A 25,724-nucleotide genomic window follows, 5' to 3' on the forward strand; every position below is an offset into this window, starting at 1 on the left:
AGAAGGTAGGATACACAAAAAACTTAATGTTTGGGTGCCGCATGATTTGACGCAAAAAAACCTTCTGGACCGAATCAACGCCTGCAATATGCTGCTAGAACGGAAAGAACTCGACCCATTTTTGAAGCGGTTGGTGACTGGCGACAAAAAATGGCTTACAAAGGACAATATCAAGCGAAAACGGTCGTGGTCGAAGATGAATCATCCCAAACAGTGACCAAGCCGGGATTGACGGCCAGGAAGGTTTTACTGTGTGTTTGGTGAGGTTGGAAGGGAATCATCCACTATGAGCTACTCCCATATGGCCAGACGCTTAATTCAACCCTCTACTGGAAACAACCGAACCGCTTGAAGCAGGCGATCGACCAGAAGCGTTCAAATTACCACCTGTTCCTGTCCATGGCGAACGCCCTTGGTGGTGTAAAGTTGAACTTAAAAGAGGCATGTGAAAATTGGGTAGATGAAAAAACAAAATCAGCACGGCTTACTTCGAAAAACGAACTTTCCGAATTCCGTTCCCACGACAGTCAGTTAGACATAAGAGGAATGGACCCGATTATTTATCCGGCCTAGGACTCGTCAGCATTTCTAAAAATTATTTGAAGAATGTTTTAGGTCACTAGAGCAACAATAACAACCGAAGCGAATGTCCCATTTAAAATTATCGCGGTACCGTTTCATGGAAGAAAGCCGTTCAGAGCTGTAAGATAAATTAATGATTTGCCTTTTTTGTGAAAAAGAAGGTGTCTCCAGACATCTGAAGGCCTTTATATTCATAAAGTGTTGGACGGTGATGTAAAATGACATACCATGGTACCCTATGTTACTGACTGACCAAGTAGAATGAGAAATTGAGATTGGGCTTCTGGGAGATATTCCGCAGAGACCCCGAAATGTATATATGTATGTATTAGAGCTCATCTGCTGGATTCTGGTCAACAATTAAATTCTCCATAGGACTGGTCCTTGACATAGAGATGCGGAGAACCAGTTGGAATGACCACATAAAGAGTGTACCATACAAAACTCTCCTCCACAAATGGCGCTATTGTGAGACCGACCCGTAATTGTCAGAAGTGTTACACAATGCCGAGAGATTATTGCTTTCTCAGGAAGATAAGATTGTGATGGCTTAAATTGCTACAAATGGAAGTAAATGGCTATTTAATTACAGTCAACATCAAAATATTCAATTCAAATTTAAAATACTGCCAATGAAAATAATATATCTGTTAGCGGACATGACAAGTTGACCACTGCTTTTGGTAGTGATCTACTTGTCCTTCAACTTCTCCTGAAAATAGTTGCGAACGTTAACACCTCTTAACAAAATAGCAAAAGAAAGGAAGTATTAGCTATAATTCTCTTTAAATGAAACTCGTTGGACCTTTTATCAGTTGAAAAGAGCTCATTAGAACACCAATTTTCCGACAGTATGTATATGGACTTCGAAATTATCGTCAGGGCCTTAGAGCTACTGTTCTATAAAAACAAATCTAGAACAAACAATAATAAATATATTGGTCGCTTCCAAGTTGCCACTTGTTATTACGGTAATTTTTCATCGTTGCTACTTCTAAAAATCATAATCTGATTTCTGAAAAAATAACCTAAGTACCTATTAGTAGAGTTATTTCATTAATAATTTACATCTGCCACTAAATGGCATTAGACAATTTGTCGACGCTTAGCAGGCGGTAATAATATTTCCCACCGTTATGATAGCTGCCATACACCGTATCCAGACAGTAAATTCTGGCAGCTAACCGCATCAGCGCATTGCGGGCAATCAACAGCTGCCAGTTGTGATAGTACCCACGCAGGCAGACACCAGACGCCCGGTCAGACAGTTAGTAGTCAGGCAAATGGCTGATGCAGTACAATACAGAGCAGTTAGACCGCAAACTAACATTAGACAACAGACATTGTAGAGCGCGCTAAAGCAGCTGGTGTTGCGGTTGAACTGTAAGTCAAACGCGTAATTCGCTGCGAATTTATGGGCACAACGCACACCCACACACAAAAGCAATTAGTGGTAGCGTGTGGTGTACGCTTTCCTTTCCTGTTACAATAATAGTCAGCTTTTGCGCTGCTAAATTTTGCATAGTTCATTACTCGCGTCACTTTACACTAACTGTACGACAGAGTGTGAGAGTCAGAGTCCAAGAGTGGGCGATGAGAGTTTAGCATTTCCGCTACTTGCCACAATTCGTAATGTATTTTATTGTAGTTTATGGCTACCTGCTGTAAATTGTCTTTCAAACGCCGACGTATGTACTATGCATTTATTTCTGTGGTGTTGTTGTTTTTGTTCTATTGTTGTATGTTGCCTTTGCACGCCTGCACTAATTACAAAACCCGCAAATGCCATAAACAAGCATGTACTTATGGAGACGGCTCAGACAGACACAGATACAGGAGGTATGCATACATATATATACAAGGAGACATACACCCACACATACACTTGCGTGCGTAAATAATTGATATTTCCGTTGGCCAACAGTGCAATCAGTGTGGGTGTAGCAAATTATCATGTAACTGCCAGCATACCACACACACACACACCTCTACAATTGATCTGTACTTACACTTAAGTGCATTTGTGGGTGCGTACATTGTACTGTTAAATGTTTGTATCAGTTAACACATTGTTGTCCCAAGTGCACTTAGTGGGCAATATAAGCATTCTAGTGTGTGAGTGTGTGTCTGAAGAGCCATAAAGGCTACGCAACGAAATGATTAGTGCCATAGAGTATGGCTGCAATTTAGCAGGATAATTACAAGTAGTGCATAGACGACTATTGTGGCCGATGCAGTTACATATATACTTACACATACAAATAGAGGTTAATATCTACACTAAACAATGCAACTCAGTAATCCTTTGCTTGCCTAATGAATGTTTGCATGCACAGGAATGCTTTCAAATGCTTACGAATACTATGAGTATTTACTTGCAAACAATTAGTATTTATTTATGCTTGTTGTTGCCTTCAGTATGAGTATTGTTTTGTGTGATTACGTTGTTGTATTTTCAAAGCCCCTTCAGTCGTAAAATGTTTGCATGTAATCGCTTGTATTAACTTATAGAAATAGTAATTATCAGTTGTGTACTTTAATTTCCGGTTAAATAGTAGAGCTTCACAAAAGAGTAATTCAGTAGTAATGCATGACGAGTAGACAAAAGGAAGTCAGTATTGACATGTGTATAATCATCATTAAAATTAAAATTAAAATTATAATTAAAATTAAAATTAAAATTAAAATTAAAATTAAAATTAAAATTAAAATTAAAATTAAAATTAAAATTAAAATTAAAATTAAAATTAAAATTAAAATTAAAATTAAAATTAGAGTTAAAATTAAAATTAAAATTAAAATTAAAATTAAAATTAAAATTAAAATTAAAATTAAAATTAAAATTAGAGTTAAAATTAAAATTAAAATTAAAATTAAAATTAAAATTAAAATTAAAATTAAAATTAAAATTAAAATTATAATTAAAATTAAAATTAAAATTAAAATTAAAATTAAAATTAAAATTAAAATTAAAATTAAAATTAAAATTAAAATTAAAATTAAAATTAAAATTAAAATTAAAATTAAAATTAAAATTAAAATTAAAATTAAAATTAAAATTAAAATTAAAATTAAAATTAAAATTAAAATTAAAATTAAAATTAAAATTAAAATTAAAATTAAAATTAAAATTAAAATTAAAATTAAAATTAAAATTAAAATTAAAATTAAAATTAAAATTAAAATTAAAATTAAAATTAAAATTAAAATTAAAATTAAAATTAAAATTAAAATTAAAATTAAAATTAAAATTAAAATTAAAATTAAAATTAAAATTAAAATTAAAATTAAAATTAAAATTAAAATTAAAATTAAAATTAAAATTAAAATTAAAATTAAAATTAAAATTAAAATTAAAATTAAAATTAAAATTAAAATTAAAATTAAAATTAAAATTAAAATTAAAATTAAAATTAAAATTAAAATTAAAATTAAAATTAAAATTAAAATTAAAATTAAAATTAAAATTAAAATTAAAATTAAAATTAAAATTAAAATTAAAATTAAAATTAAAATTAAAATTAAAATTAAAATTAAAATTAAAATTCTATAAAAACCTTGAAAGAGAGCGGGTCCTACTTTCCCATTTCACCAAATATGCCCCTTTTTATTTTTATAACTTTATTTATGGCTTTGTTAAAACACTTTATATGCCAATTTGTAAGCGTGGCAATGGTTCGAATTCACCCATCTACCAAAGCAATCTTCCTATGGTGCTAAGAAACACATGTACCGAGTTTCATTAATATATCTCAATTTTTACTCAAGCTACAGCTTACACAGACGGACGGAAAGGCATCCGTATTTGACTCCACTCGTCACCCTCGTCATTTGGTATATATAATCCAATATCTCACTCATTTACTTTTATGACTTACAACAAACCATCATTTGAAGAAAACTATAATACTCTCTTTGCAACAAGCTGCGAGGGTATAAAAATTATAATAATCAATATACGTTTTACTCACCAAAGAAGCAGCAACAAAACACCAATGTATAGAGCGTAATAAAAATGATGCGCACATCGGTGCGGTCGAATATATATTCACGATCATCTTCCTCCAGCAAATTGTCGCTATCATTAAAACTAATATCACTAGTGCCGCCATTGGCAGTAGCTATTTGACTGCCATCGTGACTGCTATTACCATTAGCAACGCTAACATTTTCATACGGATTCAACACACCGTTGGCAGAAAGCGTTGAAGGCGTTCCACCGCCCACAGAGCTGTGAATAGACTCCCCCAATGTTGCCGCCACTGCTGAAAGCGCCGTAGCGGCGGTGGCATTGCATAACGCCAGTAATGTGGAATTCAAAATGAATGACGTCAATAGGCCACCCGAATTTAGCGTTGTTGGCCGCTTTGTCAGTGTTCTAATCGCGCGCGTTTTGACTGTGGCATTTGTTTTAGCCATTCCACCGTACATTTCCGCTCCGACGCCGCTACGTAGCTTGCGCTTGCAACGCTTTCTCCTACGTTTGCCGCTGCGCGCACTGCGGTCATGCTTTTCATTGGACGTAATGGGTGCACTGAAGCGACCCACCACAGTCCCAGTCAGCGCCTCACTTGCCGCACAAAAACTGTTCGTGATTTTTGAGCCGGAAGCGCGCTTTAAACGCGGCTCAGCGAGAGGTGCTGCTGTCGTCGGTAGTGGCAAGTGCTTTTGGCAAGCGACTGTGGGTGTTGTTGCAAGCACCGCGGGCACCAGTGACATGCATGTTGAAATTTCCGCCACTGATAAAGCTTCCTCGGCAGGCGTGTATTGGGTCGCGGCGTGCAAATGGCTGGTGCGCGGCGCTCTTTCATTAACGCTTTCTAAAGCTTGGCGTGCCTCATAATTCCGTTTAATGTTGTTATCAGCGCGGCAGCATGAATTATTGTTACTTAAAATGCGCATGCACTTGGTGACATCATTCATTTCGTTCAACATTACTGCTGTTGTTCTTGTGTTTGCTGGCTGCATGTTGTTGACATCATTCATCTCTTTATTTAACCTCAACAGTGGTTGTTGTTGCTGTTGTCTGCCAACATAACCATAGCAACTGCTTGTGTCGTTGTTGTTGCTGTTGCTTGTGCTCTCCAGCCCGGCATGGCATTGCTCGTTTTGTTGATTAAAATTTCCCAGCATTGCGTGCCTTAAATACTTCCCATCAACGTTAGCAGCGACATACTCATTGTGATTATCTTGATTGCTTAATTTTCTCGTAGTAACTGTTGTTGTCCTTGCTGTTATTATCGTTGTCGTTGCTTTGACTGTTGCACTTGTTGTTGTCGTTGCTGTCGTTGTAGCAGTATTGCTTGCCACATTTCCCACAAGTGTCTTTGACTTGGTGACTCCTGACATTTGCGCTGTTGCTGCAAGCGTTGACATTATTACATTGTTTGCATGTATATTATTTGTTGTTGTTGTTGCTATGGTTGTTGTAGTTTATATTGTTTTCGCAGCACTGTAATAATAATATGAAAAATTAAAAATTAATACCGTTTTGCAGCAATTTTAATTACGAAATTACATTGGAGGCGGATGGTAAATTATTTTTAATAAAGAGTAGTGAACATAGGGACAAAAATATATTTATACACATGTATATGTATATATACATACATTATAAATAGCAGACTCGTACAATATATATAAGACTTGATTTAACTCATGTAGTTCCCGAGTTTAATCCCATCTCTTGTAAAACCCTAACTTTTTTACTCCCTCAAGATTTCGGAGATAATAATAGGTTTGGCAAAGGCCATTTTTAAGTGAAATTCAATATCCTTTCAACTACCCAACCAATTTCAATCAAACATGCTATATAGCATTCTTAAAAATTGGCTAAATCGGAGTACAACCACGCCTACTTTTCTTAAGACACTATTTTATGGCCCATCATGTGCTTTCTCTATAAAATAGATACATGAAACATCAATGAGGATATCATAATTATATTTAATATTGATATATAAGAGTCCCAAGAAAATATTTACAGGGGCTATATGTTTTCTAACACCCAGGTACCAAACATGACTAAAGCCAAATCTATATCTGGTTTATATCAATACTATCATTCAATTTGGGTGAAATTTTAAAGATATGAATTTAGCTTCTTTTTCTCACAATGCACAGTGGTTGCGCCCATAGGACAAAATTCAATAAATTAATAACAACAAAAATTTCCGAAAAGTTACCAAATCGTCTCTAAAATGTCCAAGCTTCTTCATGGTAAACCGGTTTTTACTGCAAATCTAACGGGACATTCTAAAAATAGAATGTAAAGCGTAATCAACTATTCAATTTTGCAGCGAAACTGCGCTAAGTTAGCTTTTCGTGAAAACAAAATTGAATTTCAAAGTGGTCAAACGTTTGCTAGAGAGGTCCGATTTTGATTATTTAAAAAGAATTTTATTGTTGCAGGTATTTACTTTAATAAATTCATCTTGTGAAATTAATTTTATTGATTTATTATTTGTTGTGTATTTTTGATTGATTATACTTTTTTTGTGTATTTTTTTTAACGTAATTTTCATGTTTAAATAGACATTTAGTTATGTTACCCCACGGGGATCGTGAGTGTTATCAGTGTATTTGTCAATGTTTTAAGGCAATACAAATGTTAGGTGTAGCTGCCGATATTTGCCCATATGTTTATATTCGTGAATAAACTTAAGCTGTCGTCTTACTGTTGCTCAAATTTGGTTTGGTAGAACAAAGCATTAAAAACAAAGGCTACGCAGTAGAGATGAGAAAACTTAACATTTGTATTGGTTACATTTGCAAAACGATTATTGCTTATTGGACTAAATACAATCGTTGTAAGGTTTCAATTGTTCAGTGGTTCCACCGTAGGCCAAAAATAAAAAAATCCATCTCTCGATTTTTTGACAAAATGCCATCGGTTTAGCCTCTAAATTGTCCAAACTTCTTATTTTCAAACCGGGTTTTCCCAAAAATCTAACGGTACTTTCTAAAAATAGAGTTAAACGCATGAAGAACTGTATTTTTCTAAAGCACATCAGTAATTTTTTTAAAACTTCGCAGCAACAACGCACTTCCAATTGTTCTGGTAATTGTTCAGGTTAACGAATCAAGATTATTTTTAATGGCTTTTGAAGCTAAAGGTATTTATTTTAACTTGTGAAATTAATTAAGACTAACGCGATTTTTATTTTTTGTGAAATTAGTCTGCGTCTTCAATGTGTTTACATAAAGTTTTAGTTGTGTTCCCCCGCGATCCCCCGTTATATTTATTTTACATTGTCTTTACCAGAGTCTTAAGGTAATAAAAGTGTTAAAGTTAGGTGCGGAAATTTGCAGATGTAGAAGTAATCGTCAAAATAATAATGGTCTTTGAATTAACTATTTTTAAGTTTAAACTCATTATAATTGGACTAAAAAAGCTTGGAAAGAAGGATAAACAATCTTTATTTCAATCTATATACGGTTTACTAGAAGATGCATTATAAGTTTTTGTTCAAATTATAATGGCTGTTGAAAATGAACTGTATTAAATTGGTTGATAATTTGCTTTTTTCCTACATGACTTTTTTATATGATATGTGGGGGTTGGATGGGGGAAACTATAACGACAAATCATGTTCAGCTTGTTTATCGCTTTGTATGTGATTGGCGTTGCAACCGTTTAGCCGGTTATAGCCGAATCGACGATAGTGCGCCACCTGTCTCTCTCCTTTGCAGTTCGGCGCCAGTTGGAGATCCCAAGTGTAACCAGGTCGCTCTCCACCTGGTCCCTCCAACGGAGTGGAGGCCTTCCCCTTCCTCGGCTTCCTCCGGCGGGTACTGCATCGAACACTTTCAGGGCTGGAGTGTTTTCGTCCATTCGGACAACATGACCTAGCCAGCGTAGCCGCTGTCTTTTTATTCGCTGAACTATGTCAATGTCGTCGTATAACTCGTACAGCTCATCGTTCCATCGTCTGCGGTATTCGCCGTTGCCAATGTTCTGAGGACCATAAATCTTGCGCAAAATTTTCCTCTCGAAAACTCCTAGTGTCGTCTCATCTGATGTTGACATCGTCCAAGCTTCTGCACCGTAAAGCAGGACGGGAATGATAAGTGACTTGTAGAGCTTGATTTTGGTTCGTCGAGAGAGGACTTTACTGTTCAATTGCCTACTCAGTCCAAAGTAGCACCTGTTGGCAAGAGTTATTCTGCGCTGGATTTCGAGGCTGACATTGTTCGTGTTGTTGATGCTGGTTCCCAGGTATACGAAATTATCTACGACCTCGAAGTTATGACTGTCAACAGTGACGTGGGAGCCAAGACGCGAATGCGCCGACTGTTTGTTTGATGACAGGAGATATATCTGTCTTGTCCTCATTCACCTCCAGACCCATTCGCTTCGCCTCCTTATCCATGCGGGAAAAAGCAGAACAAACGGCGCGGTTGTTGCTTCCGATGATATCAATATCATCGGCGTACGCCAGGAGCTGTACACTCTTGTAGAAGATTGTACCTTCTCGGTTTAGCTCTGCAGCTCTTATAATTTTTTTCCAGCATCAGGTTAAAGAAGTCGCACGATAGTGAGTCACCTTGTCTGAAACCTCGTTTGGTATCGAACGGCTCGGAGAGGTCCTTCCCAATCATGACGGAGCTTTTGGTGTTGCTCAACGTCAATTTACACAGCCGTATTAGTTTTGCGGGGATACCAAATTCAGACATCGCGGCGTAAAGGCAACTCCTTTTCGTGCTGTCGAAAGCAGCTTTAAAATCGACAAAAAGGTGGTGTGTGTCGATCCTCTTTTCTCGGGTCTTTTCCAAGATTTGGCGCATGGTGAATATCTGGTCAGTTGTCGATTTTCCAGGTCTAAAGCCACACTGATAAGGTCCAATCAGTTTGTTGACGGTGGGCTTTAGTCTTTCACACAATACGCTCGATAGAACCTTGTATGCGATATTTAGGAGGCTGATCCCACGGTAATTGGCGCAGATTGTGGGATCTCCCTTTTTATGGATTGGGCAGAGCACACTGAGATTCCAATCGTCAGGCATGCTTTCTTCCGACCATATTCTGCAAAGAAGCTGATGCATGCACCTTATCAGTTCTTCGCCGCCGTATTTGAATAGTTCTGCCGGTAATCTATCGGCCCCCGCTGCTTTGTTGTTCTTCAAGCGGGTAATTGCTATTCGAATTTCTTCATGGTCGGGTAATGGAACATCTGTTCCATCGTCATCGATTGGGGGATCGGGTTCGCCATCTCCTGGTGTTGTACTCTCACTGCCATTCAGCAGGTCGGAGAAGTGTTCCCTCCATAATCCCAGTATGCCCTGGACATCGGTTACCAGATTACCACCTTGGTCTCTACATGAGGATGCTCCGGTCTTGAAACCTTCGTTAAGTCGCTTCATTTTTTCATAAAATTTTCGAGCATTCCCTCTGTCTGCCAGCTTCTCAAGCTCTTCGTACTCACGCATTTCGGCCTCTTTCTTTTTTTGTCTGCAAATGCGTCTCGCTTCCCTCTTCAGCTCTCGGTATCTATCCCATCCCGCACGTGTTGTGGTCGTTTGCAATGTTGCGAGGTAGGCAGTCTGTTTTCTCTCCGCTGCGAGACGGCACTCCTCATCGTACCAGCTTGTTTTTTGTCGTTGCCGAAAACCAATTGTTTCGGCTGCAGCGGTACGCAGTGAGTTTGAGATGCCGTTCCACAGTTCCCTTATACCGAGATGCTGATGAGTGCTCTCAGAGAGCAGGAGTGCAAGTCGAGTAGAGTATTTCGTGGCTGTCTGTTGCGATTGCAGCTTTTCGACGTCGAACCTTCCTTGTGTTTGTTGACGGGCATTCTTTGCTGCACAGAGGCGGGTGCGTATCTTCGCTGCGACCAGATAATGGTCCGAGTCTATATTTGGTCCTCGGAGCGTACGCACGTCTAAAACACAGGAGACATGTCTTCCGTCTATCACAACGTGATCGATTTGGTTCCGCGTGTTTCGATCAGGAGACAGCCAAGTAGCTTGATGTATTTTCTTATGCTGGAATCTGGTACTACAGACGACCATATTTCGGGCCCCAGCGAAGTCGATCAGCCTCAGGCCGTTTGGCGATGTTTCGTCATGGAGGCTGAATTTTCCGACTGTTGTGTCAAAGACACCTTCTTTACCCACCCTGGCGTTAAAATCACCAAGCACGACTTTTACATCGTGGCGGGGGCAGCGCTCATAGGTGCGTTCTAGGCGCTCATAGAAAGCATCTTTGGTCTGTTTATCGCTTTCTTAAATGTTTTAACAAAGCCTTACTGAAAGTATTGACGTTCCGACCATGACCATGAGGAGTATTTTTGCGCATGATTGCCATATAATGGCAATTACAGTTCCATGGGAGCTATAGTACCTAGTAGTCCGATGGGGCCAATTTTTTTTACTATATATTTAAAATAATTTTCTAGATTTTTGGTGAAAATTTCAAAGCGATATCTCAACGGGAAGTATTTATGACCGCACCTTCATACAAGCCCAACCACTGTGCAATGGCAAGGTCTGATGCTAAAATTGGATAAAATCGGTTTAATATCGGTCAATATGTAAGATATCTTAAAATTAAGAACCCACATTTATTTAAATATTGTGGAAAATAATTAAGATAGGTTCTTGAAGTTACTATATATAAAAATGATCGAGGTTTTAAATAGCAACTTTACGTCAAATATCAAATGTTTACTTGAATTGTTGTTGTGAAATTTTTTTGAACAGAGAAACTTCGTTTTACGCAACCAATTTTACTTCGGAACGCTCAGTCAAAATAGAAAATTTCAACCGCTCAGCGGCGCCGTCGCGTTATTTAGGTATACGCCATACACATTGTATGGGCATGAGAATTTTTTGACAGTCATTTGCCGCCGCCGCTTTTATTTAAGTAAGGCAGTAAGATTTCTCACAATTATTATGAAGAATACGAGAAGAAGAGAAGAATATTATTTCTAGAGCATTACATGATAGAATGAAGTCATATGTACTAGAATAGTTTTTTATGTTTTATACATATTATAGTATCTGAATCGATTCAGAAATGTAATTAATTTAATTAAGGTGTTAGGTGAATTGCAGAGGCTGAAAACAATCATATATTTCAATTCTATTCTGAATATCAAAGATACGTGTATAAATAGTAATGTGAAATTTTTATAAAAAAATTCCGAAAACTCAGCCGTTGGAACATCATCTCCCATGATCTGTCCCAAAAAAGATCTTGCAGTGGACATCATAACTCAAGATTGGTTCATCTAAAATCAATAAACCAAAATTGAGTTTTGAGATAAACGCGTTTAAACTTTTATATTGTAACTGATGCAGATTGAAGGGTGGGACTTCCAAATTTTCATAATTTTAAACCCAACTTAAGTCTAAATAGCATTTAAAGCTTTTAAAAATATTAAGCAATTTCCTTACAGCGAAAAATAAAAATAAATACCACCTAGGACCCAACAGTTTTTACACTTCAATCTGCAACTATCTCCTCACATTGGTTTCATGCGACTAAAATAGAGAAAAATCCACTTCTTTTTTTATTGCCGACAGCCGTCTGCATAACCCAATAAAACACATATAAACCTGTTATTAATTTTGTTGAACTGCAAATAACTGCCGCCGAGCACTTTAGCCCTTTTCAGCAGTCGGCAACAAAATAAATGCAACCAAGCGCTAAACCCTGTACTATGCAAAATTAAAAAACAGAAAAAAAACAATTTCACACTAAAAACTAGACACGCAAATCTCATAGCCATTAGGGCAACTGGCAACCGGAAAAGGGTAAACCTACAATTTGTAAACGAACGACCAACAAAACGCCCAAATTGCTTGATTACGTATACGCCCCGCTGCCCCATTGCCACGTGCGGTGTGGTGAGTTTGTGGCGCAAAAATTTGCGAATATAAAAGCGAAAGCGCAGAAACATCAGCTCAACCAACTTTGTATGTCTAGCATATCTAGCATGCTGCAAAATGCTTTATCAAGCGCAAAAGCAGAAATTTGTGGCATACAACAATATGCATAAGTAGACGGCGAGTTGTGTGAAATATGCCACAAAAATGCTTAAAGCTGGTTAAATTTAAAGAGTAGCGTGTGGCTATAGAATTTAGTTATATTTATTTATTTTTGTTGTTTTTTATGTTTTCTTCTCTACGTCATTCCTCAGTTGTTGATGTCTTTCTTCAACACTTTCGTGCAACTTTCTCACTTTTAATACAACTAAGTGTTGTTGATAGTTTAGTTATGACCTTTTTGTGCTCATTTTGCTTTTCAGCTGCATTTAATAAACCAGGTTGTTGTCTTGTTTCTGCACGAAATGCCACATGCTATCAAATTTCATTGGTATATATATTTTTTTTTTATATTTCATCCGTGTCTTACTGAAATATATGGTTGTTGTTGTTGCTTTTCAACACTAACTCCTTGCAAATGCCATCTCTTTAATTACCGCTGACTGCCTGTGCCACCACTCAAACTTATTGCATTTTTTTCCTTTTTTCATTCCTACTGACTATGAGTCCCTTCTTAGCTTGACCCACTGACCTTCCAATTAAATTGTTCTTGCTTACTGTGGTATTTTGCACTTTTCTTCAGGCTGTAGACAGCAATTTCTTTATTCTTTTGCCGTTTTATTGCCCACTTTCGGCCACTCAAATGACAACCTGCTGCAGGGCCATCGTCTAGTGGTCTACTGCAATTGTCGTATTTGACTTTTGGCGCTTCGGTTTCTTATGCTTGAATTGCTCAACGTTTTGTCTTACTTAAGCGTTATCGTTAGAATTTTCATTTCACTTCACTTTCCTCAGTTCTATCTTATTTTTAGGTTTGCTATGAATTTCTTTTTTTGGCGTTCTCTCTTCTGCAGCTACACTTCACCCACCGCAACTAACCATTAGATGGCTCACTAAGGTGTTTTTCTCTCAAATGCGTTTTTGTTTCATAGTCTTACTATTTTCAACGTTTTTATATATACTTCAATACATAAGTAGAAACTTTTTTTGATAATCAAACTAGCATTCCCACACTATTAACCTTCACTTTTGGATGTTTTCATCAATCGTAATTTGTTTCTTTCACGCAATTTAACAATTGCACGAATTTTTGCAGTATTTACGTCACTACTGACGTATTAAATTGTTGGTGTAATGGTTTGAGAATTGAATCTTAAGTAAGAATTTTATTCGAAAGTGATAAAAGAGTTGTATGAAGCCATCAAACTAGTTTAAGGAGTTAGGCAAGTATAGAGCTCTCAAAACCGGGTCTACTTTTCAAAATATTTCTGAGGGTAAGGAAAGAGGAATCGAATTTCTCGTTTTTAAAGCTCAAATAAATACGTATTTAAGTATATAAAAACAAATTTATCTCGACCACTCTTCGGAATTGCCCTTTTAAGTGGTTACATGGGTTTTGTCGGATAAAAAAAGGCCTATTTTCAATATTCTTTTTCCATGTAAAAAAATGTTTCTGTCGTATAGAAACATATTTAAATAATAATTTCTGAAATAAAAAAAAATTAAAGCTCCTCCATTGTGACATAATTTCCGTTGTCCCCTCGGAAAAAGGTGCGTCCGCGTTGTCAGCATAACTCCTGACAGGACCGTCCAAAATAAAAAAACTAAAATAAGTGTTTTAGGTAAGACCAGAAATTGGAATTTTGACAGACATTTTTATTTTGTAATTGAAAGAAGAAAAAATCTTGATGTGCAAAATTTCATCAAGACCGATTGAGTAGTGTTCGAGAACATACCTGACTAATACCTGACTAGGAGCGCACACTTTCCAAAGGCTGTATCTCCGAAACTATTATTTGGATCGACTTGAAAATTTTGGATAATATTCTTGAGATGTTGTAGAAATTAATATGCAATTAACATTTCAAAAAAAATTTTTAAATCCACGAAACCCATGTAACCCCTTTAGAGAGATCCTACGGAAGTCGGTGGTATTGGGTACTCAGTTAATACATCACACATATTTAAACATTTCCTAACATCGATAGGCCTTAAGGGGTTAGGGGTAGTCAGAGACACAAAAAAATGGGAATTTTCAGTAATTTTTTTTTGCTATTAAATCATGTTATTTTACAAAAGTAATAATATGGCATTATTATACAGTAAAATTTTTTGACTTAGAGTCACGAAAATTTGAAAAAAAAAATTATTTTTTCCAAAGTTACAGCTGTCTGTGTCGAAACAGTTTCAAAAAAGGTCCTTGCGGTGACAATCATAAGTCCTTGGATATTCATCTAAAATCAATCGGATAAAAAAATAGGTTTTATAAATAGATAACCTTGGGCCTCAACCAAACTTTTTTTTCAAAAATAACAAAATGGCGGCCTCAGGAAAATTTTTCTAGATTTTCGGAAAAAAATCAATTTTTGAAAAAAAAAAATTGATTTTATTGAAAATCCTGACTACCCCTAACCCTTTAACCCAAAGTTACAGCTGTCTGTGTCGAAACAGTTTCAAAAAAGCTCCTTGCGGTGACAATCATAAGTCCTTGGATATTCATCTAAAATCAATCATCAAGGATAAAAAAATAGGTTTTATAAATAGATAACCTTGGGCCTCAACCAAACTTTTTTTTCAAAAATAACAAAATGGCGGCCTCAGGAAAATTTTTCTAGATTTTCGGAAAAAAATCAATTTTTGAAAAAAAAAAATTGATTTTATTGAAAATCCTGACTACCCCTAACCCTTTAATATTGTTCAATATTTATACATTAATAGCCTTTTCTTTTCTCAATGAAAATGTTGCCTCTTTATATTTCTACATTATCAAATGCAGCATTACCTCTTTGAATGTGTTCAATTTTTACATGATAATAGAACAAAAAAAATCTTCCCATTGTACTGGTCAACTCTCATCCAAAATTTGAAAATCCGCGTACAGGGCAGAATAAATGTTACATTTTTTGAGAAAAGAAAACGCTATAAGAAATATTAAATCTTAATTTTCCACAATAATTTAAAAAGCCATTAAATATCAATAAATATTGAGTCTAAATTGAATGCGCCTTAAATGGCATTTCGTAATAAATTCTCTTTACTATCCCCATTACCTTCCCCAGCAACTGCACACACTTTTTGCATGCAAATAAGAAGCTTAAACGCAGTTGTAAAATAACGTTGCATAGCATTAGGCGCTAATACAGTAATTTATTAGCACTTAATCTTCATAAGCAACGAATGTAAAACGACAGCTGTTGGCATAATAAAATATGCAATAATACGCGGCAAAAACTAAATTAATTACTTGCAACACAGGCGATACGCAGCAAAAGTACCGTTTATTTCCGGCAGCAGTTTTCAGCTCCCACATCTATCACGGCTAATTAGTGTGGAAATAGCGAAGTCATACAAGTTGGTTGCAGCGAATTTCCAAGCGAAAGTATAACGGAATTAATTGCCGTAACGTTCGCAAGCCATTTCAGTGCAATTATTCAAAATTTAAGAAACCATTACAGTTGTGTTAAGTTAAAAGCTCCCACTAAGGAGATAAGCAGCTGCTTGGAAGTTTAAAAGAGCGTGTTAGTGGCCTTAACTAAAATGCTGTCAGGTTTTAATATATATATTCTTAGTTTGCTTGTTAATTGAGCGAATGGCTTAGATGGCTTAATAATGACAGCTGGTTTTTGGTTATATTCGGCGAGCTTTTAGTGGGTTAAAAAATTATGTAAATTAATATAAAACTGGCAGATGTTCTATTTCAACTTTTTCTGGGTGAAAACGTTAAGGCTGTTGTGCTTTTGTTTTGTGTTCTATAAATTTAGCTTGTTTGTAATTTGAAACTTTGGAAAGAGCTTTTTGCGATTTGAGAGCTTGAAGCTCATTTTTGTCGAAGAACCGCTTAAAACGAGTGATTGTTTTAGAAATTTTCTATTATTTTTAGCTTTTTTGTAACTTACAACCGTGATCAAAGCTTTTTGTAGAGAGCTTAAAGCTTAGAACTGTCATATAACTTTTAAAAAGTTTTTAATATTAGAGAAAAGTTCTATTCTAGTAAATTCTTTTGTAATTTGAAACATTTGCAAAAGCTTTTTGTATATTGAAGCATCAACTTATTTTTGCTCTAAAACCTTTGCAAGAGCTTTTTGTATATTAAAGCTTAAAATTTATATATCATTTTAAAAAAGGATCTTTTCTTTTAATCTTAGAAATTTTGGCAAGAACTTTTTGCTAATTTAGATCTTCAAACGTATTCTTGTTGTCGAAATTCTAAAAACTAGTGATCATTTTAGAAAGTTTCTATTGTTTTAAGCTTTTTTATAACTTGAAACCTTGACAAGAGCTTTTCCAGAGCTTAAAGCTTATGCTTATCATAAAAGATCTAAAAGTTAGTGATAATTTTAGAAAGTTTCTATTGTTTTGAGCTTAAAGCTTATTATTGTTGTAGAAGCTCTAAAAACTATTGATCATTTTAGAAAGTTTCTATTGTTTTAAGCTTTTTTATAACTTGAAACCTTGACAAGAGCTTTTCCAGAGCTTAAAGCTTATGCTTATCATAAAAGATCTAAAAGTTAGTGATCATTTTAGAAAGTTTCTATTGTTTTGAGCTTTTTTGAAATCTTGACTAGAGCTTTTCGCATAATCAGAGCTTAAGGCTTATTCTTGTCATAAAAGTCAGTGATCATTCTTTTAATTTATATTTTGTCAATGGATACCTTTTCCTTTCTTTACTGACTTGATACCTCAAGATCAAGAGCTTTTTGCAAATAGAAAGCTTTATGTTTATTCGTGTCGTAGAACTTATAAGAACCAGTAAGAAATTTAGAATTATGTTCAGTTTCAATTTAATAATGACAATTACTGGCGTTGAACCTGATTATAGAACAAAATATTATTCAACTATAATACTATATAGAGCTTTCAAGCTCTTCTTCCAAACGTTTCATTTTTCAATTTGAAAATCAAAATCAAATATAAATATTCAGTAATTTGAATGAATAGACATAATGTCACATGTGTTCAATACATGGAAAAGTCTCACTCACACTCAAGCGACTAGTACCTATAAATTATTTATAAATACCAAGAAATTTCATTCTTCAAGAAAACCATTATTGTTATCGATTCATCAAGCATGTCTGCTTCATTTGCCATATGAATATTTGCCAACAATATGTCTGCAGACACCTTTGGCACGAGAACAATATGTTATACTCGTATTTGTTGCAGCAATGCTCGCATTAATGTCTATAATGGACAGTAATACAATTGCCTATAAATAATCCACTTTTATGACATTGGCCATTGGTAATAAGGGTAATAAAAAACTGTTAGAATGCGAGCGAATAAAAAGCACAAAAATAAATGATTGAGAAGCCATTGTGGAATTGATTGGTAGGCAATCGGACAAGTAGAAATGACGAGCAAGTCAGTCAGACGGAAAATGAATGTGTGAGCAATGAAAAGTGTTGGAAATTGTATTTCAAAAGAAAATTAAAGGAACATATATACAGTTAAATTAGGATATCTATCAAGGATTATCTATAATATACAGTCCTTATATTCTTAAGTCGTAAATGTGGTTGTAAAGCAATGAAATTATGTCCAAACTTTTCCCATAATTATTTACTACTTTTTATTTATTTTGCTTTACTCTCTGCTATTTTACTTCCGCATTTTTATTTTTGTTATCATTAATTTTTTTGATATGAGAAATTTTCTCTTCGTGAACGAAGCTATTCAATTTGTGTTGTCTATGCCCTTGAGTGCTGCTTTTATTGCCTTAATGGTGTTGTAGTAAATGACACGTGCGATATTTATTGAAAATCAATCACAATTAATAGAAGTATTTTGGTATACGGAAATCAAGATATTGGAGAGCACATTATTATACTCTCGCAACAAAAGTTGCTAAAGAGAGTATTATAGTGTTGTTCACAAAACTAAACGAGTTAGATATAGGGTTATATATACCAAAGTGATCAGTTTGAAGAGTGGAGTTCAAATCCGAATGTCTGTCCGTCCGTCCGACCGTCCATCTGTGCAAGCTGTAACATGAGTAAAAATTAAGATGTCTTAATGAAACTTGACACACTTATTTCTTGGCACCATAGGAAGGTTGCTTTGATGCAAAATGAGCAAAATCGGACCACTGCCACGCCCACAAAATAGTGAAAACCGAAAACACATAAAGTGCCATAACTAAGCCATAAATAAAGCTATGGAAATAAAATGTGGTATGAAGGATCGCACTATGAACGGGCATATTTGGATGTAATTTTTTTGGGGAAGTGGTCGTGGCCCCGCCCCCTACTAAGTTTTCTGTACATATCTCGCAAACAAATACAGCTATATAAACCAAACTTTCTGCAGTCGTTTTTTTTAGCCACTTCCTAATACAGTCCAAAAATGAAAGAAATCGGATCATAACCGCGCCCACCTCCCATACAAAAGTTAGGTTGAAAATTACTAAAAGTGGGTTAACTCACTAACGAAAAACGTCGGAAACACTAAATTTCACATAAGAAATGGCAGATGAAAGCTGCACTCAGATTTTTTTACAAAATGGAAAATGGGCGTGAATCGCCAACTTATGGGTCAAAAACCATATCTCAGGAACTACTCGACCGATCAATGAAACTTCGTTTGTGATAGTTTCCTTACATCCCAATGATATGTTGTGAAAATAGGCCAAATCGCTTCACAACCACGCCTACTTCCCATATACCAGCACTTTGAAGACAATCTGAATCGTTTACTTTGCAATATATAAAGTAAGCACTAGTGAAGATATAGGTGCAGAACTTTGCATAAATACTATGTTAATAGTGTGGCAGCTCCATTCTAAAAATTGCCGAAATCGGACCATAGGTTTTTAAGGCCGCATATATCGAACACGATTACCTTGGTGCTTCTGACCTAATATTATGGTTTCCAACTTTCAATGGACTTTATACAATATATATGACGAATATGTGGGTCAAATTGTGTATTATATAATATTAATAAGGTTAAATAAATAAATTGCGAGAGTATAAAATGTTCGGTTACACCCGAACTTAGAACTTCCTTACTTGTTTTTTATTTATTTCATGTATTTATTTTTGGCAGAAGATTTTTTTGGAACAGAAAGATGTATGCTTACAAGCAATTTATCAAATAAGTAAATTTTGAGGAAAAAAAGTTGATACACTTGTCTCACAAAACAGCCTGTTTGGAATGTCTTTCTGTATAAATAAATATTATAAATTAAGTGAAAGCTTCATCAGCAAACATAATTATTATGAATATTCTTAAATTTTTTGACCTTTTTGAAAAACTCATTAATTACTTGCTCACAAAAAGCTTTTCAGACAGACTAATTTTCTCAGTAAGTAATGAACACCAATTCCCTATATATTAGATATCCACCCAAAAATCTTATGTTAGCTCCAACAAGCACTCAAATTGCCAAAAATTTGCTTAAAAAATTGCATTATTGAATTTTTAAGTTCGCAAGAAACTTTCCACTCATTTAAAAGGCACAGACAGTTTGAATTTATGATTTCTTCACCTTTCATCCACACTTTTCACAAACACAACACAACAACTTATTATTCACTTGAAGTACTTCCGGGATTTTGGTGGATCTATTTTTACACACGTGCGCCAATTCTCTCGGCATTATCTGTTTGCATGCAGCAGTGACATATGGGGCTACACATGAGTTCCTTCTTTGTACGCCTTATGAGTACCATCAAAAATTGAAAATGAATAAATAAACATGCTTAGTTGATTAGTAACTTTTGTATATTATTTCTTTGAAAGTTTTTAACTTCTTATTTATATGTACTACACTCTTGTATGTACACGTGCACAATATATGTGACCTACTTGAAAGTTGCGTATACGCCATGGCGTATGGTATTCACTTGAAGCATATCAGGGGGAACATTTTAAGTGCAGTGCAGAATTTGTAATTTTGGAAAATTTGGAAATTTTGAATGGTGCTATAATTAACGTTATTGAATTGCTGGAATTATATCTACATATCTACTGCATATACAGTATATTTTTCTTGGAAAAGCGTAGTGGAAAGTAATTTAATACAAGCACAAAAAGCTAAATAAAAGTACTCTCCGTGAAATAAATTGGAAGAAATCTTAATTTCATATTGAAAATTGCCAAAAGATTGAAATATATAAGATATACATATATATGAGGAATAAATCAATATTAACCAAGAAAATATATGCAAGCACATTTTAAAATAAAAAAGCTTTGTAACGATCCTATAGGAGCCTCTTATGTACATACTTTTAAAATACTATAAAACCAAATTGCTCTTCCAAATAATATTTTATTCCATCAGACACAAAAGACTTTTCAGCTCCACTGAATAGCCAAGCTACACTTCCTAAAACAAGCTGATTTTTCAAGAGCTCAGGCGTCTGCCAACATTTATGAAGCATTGAAAGCAAAAGCAATCATATATATAAGCTCTTATCAGTATTCATTTCATGAAAACTGTCATACAATTAATCTTATCTGAACTATTATTATAGGCAAGCAGTCATATGTCTCAGCTTTCATTACTTAAACCAATCTCACCATTCATTTTAGGATAGCTCTCATTTATTGTGCATATCATTAATCTCAACTTTCAATATAGAAGAGCTTTTTACACCTCTGCTTCCATTATAACAAAGCTTTCAAATAATTAAACTAATATCAACATTCATTTTTGGAAAGCTCTCACATATTTTAGCTTTCATTTCAGAAAAGCTTTCTTATCATTATGCCAATCTCGTCTTCATTATGGAAGAACTTTAAAAAATCTCAACTTTCATTATAAGAAACTAATTTCAGCTTTCATTTTAGAAAAGCGCTCATTTATTTTGGCTTTAAATTTAGAAAAGCTTTCATACAGCTAAACCAATATAAGCTTTTATTTTAGAAAAGCTTTCATATAATTGAACTAATCTTAACAGTAAATTACTGGGTGCCAGGCAACAAGGAACAAGGGCAGAGAAGGTAACGAGATAGTGGACGAGATTGCCAAACGAGGCGTAAAACTGTCATCCGAAAATATGATGAACGTAGATAGACCTATACACTGTCTATATGATGATTTAGACAGAAACTTGGTAAAAAAGTTCAAAGCGCGCTGGAAGAATATACCGGGATGCAAAACCGCAAAAGTTATGTGCAAGACGGTAGATAAGAAGTACACGAAATTTCTACTGGCGCTCGATAGAAGCAAATGTAGGAATATGGTCGGCATACTCACTGGTCACTGTCTTGTGGCGGCGCATGCCTACAAGATGGGGCTGATAGATCGTGAAAACTGCAGGAAATGTCAAGAGCAAGGCACCAGAGAAACAATGGAGCACCTCTTCAGTGAATGTCCTGCATTATCAAGACAACGGCTTCAGCATTTGGGGGCTAATTATAGGAGAACTTTCATAAACCTTATGAACCTTTTATATAATTAAATCAATTTCAGCATTTATTTTAAGAAAACTCTTATACAATTTTTCATTTTAGGAAATGTATGTATGTATGTATGTATGTATGTATGTTATTGGCGTTCAACCGTTTAGCCGGTTATAGCCGAATCGATGAGAACGCGCCACTCTTCTCTTTCCTTCGCAGTTCGGCGCCAGTTGAAGATTCCAAGTGTAACTAGGTCGCTCTCCACCTGGTCCCTCCAACGGAGTGGAGACCTTCCCCTTCCTCGGCTTCCTCCGTCGGGTACATCATCGAACACTTTCAGGGCTGGACTGTTTTCGTCCAATCGGACAACATGACCTAGCCAGCGTAGCCGCTGTCTTTTTATTCGCTGAACTATGTCAATGTCGTCGTATAAATCGTATAGCTCATCGTTCCATCGTCTGCGGTATTCGCCGTTGCCAATGTTCTGAGGACCATAAATCTTGAGCAAAATTTTCCTCTCGAAAACTCCTAGTGTCGTCTCATCTGATGTTGACATCGTCCAAGCTTCAGCACCATAAAGCAGGACGGGAATGATAAGCGACTTGTAGAGTTTGATTTTGGTTCGTCTAGAGAGGACTTCACTGTTCAATTAGGAAAGCTTTCACAAAATCAAGCTCATCCAAGCTTTCACTATAGAAAAGCTTTTAATAATGAAAGCTTAAATGTAAATAGAATTTTTGGTTTACCATATTGAAGTTTATATTTATAAATGTCAATAAACACGCGAAATATGGCAAAATGAAAAATACGAAACGAAGTAAATGTGTAGACAGACACGAAAAATATGCTTATTATATTACATTTGTGCATTTTGCCTTTAATTTTAGACAACCCAAATTATAAGCAAACACCCTTGGATAGAGCAAAGAGTACGCCAAAAATAACAAAAAGGTAAATAAAATGAAAATACAGTTATTTAAATATATTTTACAGAGTAAATAACTATAGTTTTGCTGTTTAAAAGCTTAATATGTTTTGAGACCTAACAACCTACTAAATTAAGTAAACATGTATGTTACCAGGACATGCGAAGAATAATTACATCATTCATAAAAGAACTTCTAATTTTAGAGAAACTTGAAAGCTTCCATGTCTGTTTGTATACTTAAAAGCATGAAAGTTTCAACAAATGAATTTCTGCATGTTATTTGAACCCTCCCACCAAGCGCTTTTTCCTTTTATAATGAGAAAAGTGTTTATTTGACAGCGTTTTAGTATGAAAAACATGTTTGCGCTGGTTTTTAATATACCAAGTCCTGAGGGCATTGTATTCCCTACATGCTGCGCTGTACGCCATAAAATATGCTACAAACTAAATAACTAGTAAGTGGTCAGGGAAGAAGCTACAAGCGCAAACAACAATAAACTCGTGTATATTTTATGAGTCCAAAAGCTGCTTTTGGGACACTAGTACTTTTTCATTAATTCTTTTACGCAAGCTAATTGCAATGCAGGTATTTGTGTTGATAAAAATCAACCGGTACAAATGACAGCGCATATTAATCATTCTACGGAGAGTATTTAATTAATAAACAGTGCAGGTATACTATGTCCTAGTTACAGTTGGGAAGTAATTGATTGTACACAATGGGGACATAAATAAATTAATAACAGAAATAGTTATTTTAATTGCCCAAACGCATTAATTTCACTGATGTTCACTATCACAAAAGCATTACGAGTGTATAAAACTATTAAGGGTTAATTACTGCTTTCGAACTCTAATGGAATCCTTATCGAGCGTAGAAAGCTTTCACTTATATAAAAAAATAAAATGTAGCTATAAAAGATATAAGCTCTAATACTTAGAAATAGATTAAAACTACATTTCCATTGCTTCATTTCAAACCATTATTAACGTAATCCAATATATATACAGTATACTCTCGAAAAGTAAATCGATTGGTATTTTGGGTAATTTACTTTGTCGAATAATTTACTTTTCCAAATATATACATAAATTATCTGTTTTTATAATATTAAATGCATTTTTTAACTTAAAGAATTCATTCATTTATTTGCTTCAATAAAACATATGGATTTACATGAAAAACATATTTACATTTACATACATACATATGTATTTATTATGAAGAGAAAAAATCTTGAATATTGTTTTGTTTTTTTTTTCTTTTGCAATATATTTTCTGACCATTTTTGTGTTTACGAAAAGTTTTATTACTCAACGTATTTTTAATATAGCAGTTCACTCGCGAAAATTCGGTTATTGGACACGTTTTTTTTCTTTTTGTATATTTCCCAAGGTACGAAATTCGACGCTAAAAAAGCTGGATAAATATTTTATTTTTATGAAAGGGTGATCAACTGTTCAGAACAAATCTTTCTTGCGGAGGTGAAAATGTGAAAACAGCGAACTTCAGGCAAGCATTTAGAAGCAGTGAACAAAACGTCTTTTGGGAATGTTTTCAAGATTTTACGCACATTGGCGTTATTGCCTGTTTCAATAGCATCACCGGAAAGAAGTTTTTCAAGTTTAAAGAGAATTAAAACCTATTTACGAAATGCGACAGGTCAATATAGGCTTAATGGTCTAATGAATATTCATAGGGATAATTTGATGTGATTTTTTGGATCAATAACCTCATTCCAAGCCCATATCAACAAACATATATTTTTCTCTGAGTTTAGGCGTTGTTGTAACACCAAAACAACCAACCTGTTCAGGACAGTCCATCTCAAGCTTATACCATGATTTCAGCAAAATTTTTCATTGTTATTATGTCAAAAAAGGATATTTTGAGAGGATAAATATAGTTTTCACTTCCACATTTTGATTAAAAAATATTTCATGTCAGATGATATTTGAATGGTATGTATTTGTTATATTGGAGCTTGCACGGCTAGAATATTGAGACAGATTAAAAATATTCTCCATTTTTTTTTTTTTAATTTTGTACTGTAAACTTGACTTCAATTCGGCACTTTATTTTTTTTTATATATTATTATGTAGTCTGGTGACAGAGTAAGATATATTAATATCTTTATAAAATTTTATTCATATTTTTTCATTGTGGTTTTTAATAGAATAATTGCATTATAACTTAAATTTAGTGGGTTAAAATTTTTATTGGAAGCCTTTGAACAAACCCATATTTATCACTTAATTTATGTATATCCCAAAAATCGAGTTTGAGAAGTATTTCGACACTTGGTAGAAGCACTGGCATAAGTGAATACAGCGAATGGGACCTATTTTAAAGGCGACAAACATTAATGCAGACGAATGAATAAATAATTTTTCCAGAAAATGAAAATTCCCGTTATTTTTTGAACACACCTCTAATATTGTTATTTATCATAGAAAAATTAATTCTCTCAAGTACACAAATGGATTCATAAAATATTTAAAGCGACGCTTTTTAAAGGCACGTATGAATATCTTTTAACCACTGTTTACACTGTAGAGAAGCGGAAGTCTTACTTAATTTAAACCAAAATTTGAGCGCATTTTGCAGCCACGCCCAAGCGGAAGTCTTACTAATGCAAAGTGTACATATGTGTTACCAATATTCAAAATAAATAACTTACAAATTCTGTGTGTAACCATGTGGCGAACCTTGCGGTGTAATATAGATATGCCTCCCAAAACACAACTTTATTTGCGCATTAAAAGCCTCCAAGATGTCAGCCTTTCACACTTACATCATTTGTCTCAGAGCTTAAAATACAGGCAAACATATATAAGGCATACATATATCTAGCGAATATATGTACATATATC

The 25,724-nt window shown here is 34.7% G+C and overlaps 2 protein-coding genes across 4 annotated transcripts in view; both read right to left on the reverse strand.

Annotated features, from left to right (window-relative positions):
* The window catches only part of LOC105215935 (trissin receptor), a 68,269-nt gene extending 62,998 nt beyond the window's left edge, over positions 1-5,271 (reverse strand). For all 3 annotated transcript variants that reach the window (XM_054227222.1, XM_054227223.1, XM_054227221.1), the window contains exon 1: positions 4,554-5,271. In XM_054227222.1, the coding sequence (XP_054083197.1) occupies positions 4,554-5,013 (460 nt within the window). In that variant the 5' untranslated portion in view covers positions 5,014-5,271. The remainder of the gene's footprint in view (positions 1-4,553) is intronic.
* Positions 5,060-25,724, reverse strand: part of LOC114804412 (uncharacterized) — a 109,566-nt gene continuing 88,901 nt past the window's right edge. Inside the window, exons 4-5 of the mRNA XM_054227443.1 lie at positions 5,131-6,034; positions 5,060-5,080 (exon numbers count right to left, since the gene is read on the reverse strand). Coding sequence (XP_054083418.1) covers positions 5,060-5,080; positions 5,131-5,958 — 849 coding nt within the window. The 5' untranslated portion in view covers positions 5,959-6,034. The remainder of the gene's footprint in view (positions 5,081-5,130; positions 6,035-25,724) is intronic.

The sequence above is a fragment of the Zeugodacus cucurbitae genome, chromosome 3 (assembly GCF_028554725.1).
Source record: "Zeugodacus cucurbitae isolate PBARC_wt_2022May chromosome 3, idZeuCucr1.2, whole genome shotgun sequence".
NCBI classification, from domain to species: domain Eukaryota; kingdom Metazoa; phylum Arthropoda; class Insecta; order Diptera; family Tephritidae; genus Zeugodacus; species Zeugodacus cucurbitae.